The 7,364-nt window shown below is 40.7% G+C and overlaps 1 protein-coding gene across 1 annotated transcript in view; it reads left to right on the top strand.

Moving 5' to 3' along the window:
- The window catches only part of LOC111978005 (collagen alpha-1(I) chain), a 47,868-nt gene that overhangs the window by 5,146 nt on the left and 35,358 nt on the right, over window positions 1-7,364 (top strand). Inside the window, 7 exon segments of the mRNA XM_070448721.1 lie at window positions 725-820; window positions 2,817-2,888; window positions 3,524-3,568; window positions 3,999-4,053; window positions 4,519-4,576; window positions 5,882-5,886; window positions 6,464-6,702. Of these exon segments, the coding sequence (XP_070304822.1) occupies window positions 725-820; window positions 2,817-2,888; window positions 3,524-3,568; window positions 3,999-4,053; window positions 4,519-4,576; window positions 5,882-5,886; window positions 6,464-6,702 (570 nt within the window).

The raw sequence follows: 7,364 nt of genomic DNA, 5'->3' as shown, positions 1-7,364 counted from the left end.
AACACACCTATTGAACACACCTATAGAACACACCTAATGAACACACCTATTGAACACACCTATAGAACATACCTATGGAACACACCTATTGAACATACCTATGGAACATACCTATGGAACACACCTATTGAACACACCTATTAAACACAGCAAAGCTAATTTGCAGTCGAGTTTTTACAGTACAATGTTATTGTAACTGTTTAACTTACACCAGTCTTTAAAAGTAAAGGTTGACATTAGTTTCTATTGACAGATACAGATTTTTCAAATATTAAACATATTGACCTATTCACCTTTGTTTGAACGTTGACCTTTGCAACACAGGTCAAATGTATGGATCATTGTTCAATGTAGGTTTGCAGCCCATACTGCAGCCTCTACTCTTTGAGTGGCTCCATCAGCACTTGCATACCAACTGGTGTGAATGATTTTAAACACTTTAAAGAAAAAAATCAACAATGCCAGAATTTCTATTCACAGCTACTTCACCACTTCAACCACCACTTTTAGGTCTATACCAATTCAAATATAATTTATCTTACGAAGTGCATTAGAAGATAGGCCTGAATTTGTCTAATGCAGTGCACGCACACAGAACTGTATTTATCTAAGTAACTCAGCCATGGGTTGTTGAAGGCTGAGCTGTTACTGAGTAGCTGTCTGTCAATATATCTGTCTCTGTTACTGACTAGCTGTCTGTATATCTGTCTGTCCATCTCTTCAGGGTCCTGAGGGTGTTCCCGGTAACGACGGCATGGACGGCCAGCCTGGCCTTCCCGGCCCCCCAGGCCCCCCTGGACCTCCTGGCCTTGGCGGTGGAGTAAGTAACCTCATGACAAGACAATATCCACTGACTATTTCCTGTGGATATTGTCCAGTTACTACCAGTCTTGTACCAGAGTTATTTACATCCATGGTTTTTACCTGAGAGGAAATATCAACAGATATCTGAGTTAGAGAGCAGTGAGTTTACAGTAGCTCCCTGCTCCCTTCAGCGCCAGTGGTGAGTTTACAGTAGCTTCCTGCTCCCTTCAGCACCAGTGGTGATTTACAGTAGCTCCCTGGCCTCTTCAGCGACCAGTGGTGAGTTTTACAGTAGCTCCCTGTTCCCTTCAGCGCCAGTGGTTGAGTTTTCAGTAGCTCCCTGCTCCCTTCAGCACCAGTGGTGAGTTTACAGTAGCTCCCTGCTCCCTTCAGCGCACAGTGGTGAGTTACAGTAGCTCCTGCTCCCTTTCAGCACCAGTGGTGAGTTTACAGTAGCTCCCTGCTCCCTTCAGCACCAGTGGTGAGTTTACAGTAGCTCCCTGCTCCCTTCAGCACCCGTGGTGAGTTTATAGTAGCGCCCTGCTCCCTTCAGCACCAGTGCTGAGTTTATAGTAGCGCCCTGCTCCCTTCAGCACCAGTGGTGAGTGGACAGCTCCCTGGTTCTCTGATCTAAGGAAGGGTTATGGAGGAGAAGAGTTAGAGTAGAGGATGGCTCTCCAAGCTTGTTTTTGGTGAGCTACCCTCCTGTAGGTTTTCACTCCAACCCTGTTCCTGGAGAGCTACCCTCCTGTAGGTTTTCGCTCCAACCCCTGTTGAAACCAACCTGATTCATCTTATCAACCAGCTAATTATTAGAATCAGGTGTGCTAGATTAGAGTTGGAGTGAAACCCTACAGGATGGTAGCTCTCTAGGAACAGGGTTGGAGTGAAAACCTACAGGATGGTAGCTCTCTAGGAACAGGGTTGGAGTGAAAACCTACAGGATGGTAACTCTCTAGGAACAGGGTTGGAGTGAAAACCTACAGGATGGTAGCTCTCCAAGAACAGGGTTGGAGTGAGAACCTACAGGAGGGTCGCTCTCCAGAATCAGGGTTAGATTGAAAACCTACAGGATGGTAGCTATCCAGGAACAGGGTTGGAGTGAAAACCTACTGTATGGTAGCTCTCCACGAACAGGGTTGGAGAGCCCTGGACTAGAAAGAGAAAACAGAGGCACACAAATCTGTTATGATAGTAGATAGAAAAGGTTCCTCCTCGTTAATAGTGATACTAGTAGATACTTGCCCCATTTTCTAATGAATTGTTTGATGTAGCAAGCTGTTATTTTACCCTATATGACTAAAGCTACATCCCAAATGGCACCCTGTTCCCTATATAGTGCACTACTTTTGACCAGAACCCTGGTCAAAAGTAGTGTAATTTGTAGGGAATTGGGTGCCATTTTGGAGTTTGAGTTACAGACAGTGTTATTAACAGTTCTAATCTATTATAAACATGACTTACAGTACAGACAGTGTTATTAACAGTTATAGCAGTTATAAACACGACTTACAGACAGTGTTAATAAMAATTATAACCAATTATAAACGTGACTTACGGACAGTGTTATTAACAATTATAACCAATTATAAACGTGACTTACGGACAGTGTTATTAACAATTATAACCAATTATAAACATGACTTACAGACACTGTTATTAACAATTATAATCCATTATAAATGTGGTTATGGACATTGTTATTAACAATTAAAACCAATTATAAACATGACTTACAGTACAGACAGCGTTATTAACAGTTCTTACAGTTAAAAACATGACTTACAGACAGTGTTATTAACAGTTATAACCCATTATAAACATGAGTTACGGACAGTGTTATTAACAGTTGTAACCAGTTATTAACATGAGTTACAGACAGTGTTATTAACAGTTGTAACTAGTTATAAACATATTTTGTTGTTTTGTCATCTCTATGTTGTATGTATTTAGAAACATCCAAAGCTAACTATTTTTAGAAACAAATTGATCATTTCTTTCCTTTCCTCCAGAACTTCTCTCCTCAGATGCACCACGGTTATGAGGAGAAATCCAGCGGCGGCCAGGCCCAACAGGGACCAATGGTACAAACTGCTTTTTTTCTTCCTCTGTGCTGTTTAGTGTGGAGAGTGAAGCCACATTTCCAGGATAAATGTAATGGAATTGAATTTATTTGCGTAAAAACATATACAGCAAGATATACATGGGCATTGTATTCCCAGAGGATAGCACATAAAAGTAGTAATTAAAACACTTTTTTCCAAAATGGTTCTCGCTGAGACAGACCCCTTCAGGAACCCTGATAAGAGACAGTATCAAAACAGTGATGTTAACAATATGAAACACAGATCATGTGGACTGCTGCAATGCAAAAATGTCTTCACAAATGGCCAACCATTGTCTATTACCAAGCATCTGCAAAGATTTAGTCAGAGTTACGCAATCCCATAGCCAGACCCCAGGCAGACCAGATTAGTATTGGTGTTTTTGAAGAAGATCATGGATCCTGTCGACACAGTAGAGTTTATACTAAGCTAGTGCTTAAACAGTACGATGCTTTCAGGTTTGCAGTAGTCCTCTGGTAGTGATCGCTCACAATCATCAACTATTTTATGCTTTAGATAACAATATCTCACAGAATCACTTTATCTCAATCAAAGGATGTAAAGTACTGCTGCAAATGGATTCATTGATTCATTGGTTGTTGTGTTTCCAACAGGGCCCAATGGGTCCCCGTGGTCTCTCTGGCCCACCAGGAAACACTGTAAGTATCCTCTCATTAGTCATTTGATGTGTTGTCAACAACACCAACCTCATTCATCTCGTTTTTTTTTAACAAATAAACATTTATTTGCGTCTGTGTTTATTATAGCAGCTACATTCTCATGTTCCCTCTGACCATAATGTGTCTATAGTTTGTTTTAGAGACTCCGCATACATTTCTACAGTATACAATGTAGTATATTTATGTCTTAAAACAGTACGTCTTATAGGGCCGGTTTCCCGGACGGAGATTAAGTCTAGTGTGGTACTAAAAAGCATGCTCAATGGAGAATCTCCTTTGAAAAAGCCTTTTAGTACATACAGCATTAGGATTCATTTCTTTCCGGAAAATGTCCCATAATTTGTTATAATAATAAGTCTTATAGCTTATATACCCTGTGTCATATGGTCTGATCTGTGTTCATGTCCAGGGTCCCCCCGGTCATCATGGCCCCCCTGGCGAGCCTGGTGAGCCTGGCGGTGCTGTGAGTATACAAACATTACAACTTCCTGTGCCCATCAATATCAACTGACACACATTCTGAATGCATCACTTCCTGTCCATGACCCCATTTGTAAGTAGCCACCTCCCACCCACACACACACAACACACACACACACACACCACACAACACACACCAACACACACACACCACACCACCCACCACCACACACACACAACACACACACACAACCACCACACACACAACACACACCACACCACCAAAAACCCACACACACACACCACACACACACCACCACACCACCCACCACCACAAACACCACTGACTATTCACACTTGTTGTATATTATAATTTCAGTGCAGCCTGTCACTGTCATCTCATAACCAGTCATATAAATGCTTAGATGACGTATACCCCATGTAACCTTTACACAAAGCAAACCCACACACCACCACACACATCCCTTCATAACTTTTTGTTCCTGTAGGTCCCATGGGTCAACTTGGCACAATGGCCCCCACCAAGACAGATAAATTGGTCTACCTGTAACTACACATTAGTGTCAGTTGTCTATCCTTCTATCTAGTTTCGTTGCAGCTCATACTCCTTACCTCTATATCTCATTCAAGTTTGCACAATGATTCCACTTCCTTCTCTCATTCAGTTTTCAGATATGATCCCACTTTCCTCTCATCTCACAGTTTTCACATTATATCTCCACCTTTCCTTTCCATTCTTCATTCCCCAGGTTTGCGTTCAAGGCAAATATGATCTCCCACTTTCCTTCTATCTCATTCGATTGGTCCAAATATGATCTAGTCCCAACTTTCCTTCTATCTTCATTCCGAGCCTTTGTCAGGATTATCTTCCACTTTTTCCTCCACTCAATGCATTTCAAATATCTCCAACTTCCTTCGCATCCATTCAGTGAATCCACGCAAATATTATCTCCAATTCCCTCTCTAATCTCATTCAACTTTTCAGAATATCTTCCACTTTCCTTCTATCTCATTCAGTTTGTCAGATATGATCTCCAATTTCCTTCTATCTCATTCAGTTTGTCAGATATGATCTCCAATTTCCTTCTATCTCATTCCATTAGTCAGATCTGTAGCTCAGAAACAATGATCATTAGTAAAGACAGTTAACTGAACTTAACGTAGACTTCCTCTAATTTTCCTCCTTTGCAACTTACACCATAATATTTCCCTCCACTGCATATTAACATGTATGATTACATAAATAAATACATACATACTGTATTCATAATATATACAGTACCAGTCAAAAGTTTGGACACACCTACTCTTTCAATGGTTTTCTTTATTTTTACTATTTTCTACATTGTAGAAATTATAGTGAAGACATCAAAACTATGAAATAACACATATGGAGTCATGGAGTAAGCAAAAAAGTGTTAAAGAAATCAAATTGGGTTGAAGTCGGGTGAATGTGGAGGCCAGGTCATCTGATGCAGCACTCCATCACTCTCCTTATTGGTCAAATAGTCCCTTCACAGTCTAGAGGTGTGTTGGTCATTGTCCTGTTGAAAAACAAATGATAGTCCCACTAAGCGCAAACCAGATAGGATGGTGTATCGCTGCAGAATTTCCAGATTTCCACCAGTCTAATGTCCATTGCTCATGTTTCTTGGCCCAAGCAAGTCTCTTCTTATTATTGGTGTCCTTTAGTAGTGGTTTCTTTGCAGAAATTCGACCATGAAGGTCTGATTCACGTAGTCTCCTTTGAACAGTTGATGTTGAGATGTGTCTGTTTCTTGAACTCTGTGAAGCATTTATTTGGGCTGTAATTTCTGAGGCTGGTAACTCTAATGAACGTATCATCTGCAGCAGAGGTAACTCTGGGTCTTTCTTTCCTGTGGCGGTCCTCATGAGAGCCAGTTTCATCACAGCACTTTATGKTTTTTGCGATTGCACTTGAAGAAACTTTAAAAGTTCTTGAAATGTTCTTTATTGACAGACCTTCATGACTTAAAGTAATGATGGACTGCCATTTCTCTTTGCTTATTTGAGCTGTTCTTGCCATAATATGCACTTGGTCTTTTACCAAATAGGGTTGTCTTCTGTATACCACCCCTACCTTGTCACAACATAACTGATTAGCTCCAACGCATTAAGAAGGAAAGAAATTCCACAAATTCACTTTTAACAAGGCACACCTGTTAATTGAAATGCATTCCAGGTGACTACCTCATGAAGCTGGTTGAGAGATTGCCAAAAGTGTGAAAAGCTGTCATCAAGGCAGAGGGTGGCTACTTTGAAGAATCTAAAATATGAAATATATTTTGATTTGTTTAACACTTTTTGCTTACTACATAATTCCAAATATGTTATTTCATAGTTGTGATATATTCACTATTATTCAACCATCTAGAAAATATAAAAAATTAAGAAAATCTCTTGAATGAGTAGTTGTGTCCAAACTTTTGACTGGTACTGTATATATATGTAATTTAATCATAATATTTGCAATCTTTTCATCACTTTTTTATGCATTTTTGTATGCCACATTATTGTCACTGTTTGCCACAGCATTGTTCACAGTGAGAGGACCTCTCTGTCTCTCCATCAACCTCGCTCTCCTCTCTCCTCTGCAGGGTGAGCCTGGCAGGTCTGGTCGCCCCGGTGAGCGTGGCTCCGCCGGCCCTCAGGTGAGTGGCCCTTTAACCCCATAGATCAAGGGTCAGATGCTCCTATCCAAACAGACCTGGCTCTGATACCAAGTATGCATTCCAAATGGCTCCCTTTTCCATATGTAGTGCCAACAGGGCTCTGGTCAAAAGTAGTGCACTATATAGTAAATAGTGTGCTATTTAGATGCAGACCAAATATCAGTAGAGTATCTACAGGGTGGGATTTAAAGTAGAGTATATACAGGGTGGGATTTAAAGTAGAGTATCTACAGGGTAGGATGTAAAGTAGAGTATCTACAGGGTGGGATGTAAAGTAGAGTATCTACAGGGTGGGATTTAAAGTAGAGTATCTACAGGGTGGGATTTAAAGTAGAGTATCTACAGGGTGGGATTTAAAGTAGAGTTACTCGACTTTAATCCCAACCTGTAGATATTCTGCTTTAAATCCCACCCTGTAGAATACTCTTACTTTAAATCCCACCATGTAGATACTCTACTTTAAATCCCACCTGTAGACACTACTTTAAATCCACCCTGTAGAAACTCTACTTGAAATCCCACCCTGTAACACTCTACTTTAAATTCTACCCTGTAGATACCTACTTGAAATCCACCCTGTAGACACTCTACTGTATATCCCACCCTGTAGATACTCAACTTTAAGTCCACCCTGTAGACCA

This window comes from Salvelinus sp. IW2-2015, linkage group LG18, assembly GCF_002910315.2.
Source record: "Salvelinus sp. IW2-2015 linkage group LG18, ASM291031v2, whole genome shotgun sequence".
Lineage (NCBI taxonomy): Eukaryota > Metazoa > Chordata > Actinopteri > Salmoniformes > Salmonidae > Salvelinus > Salvelinus sp. IW2-2015.
Note: the sequence above shows the minus strand (reverse complement) of the source record. Positions and strands in the feature narration are given on the sequence as shown.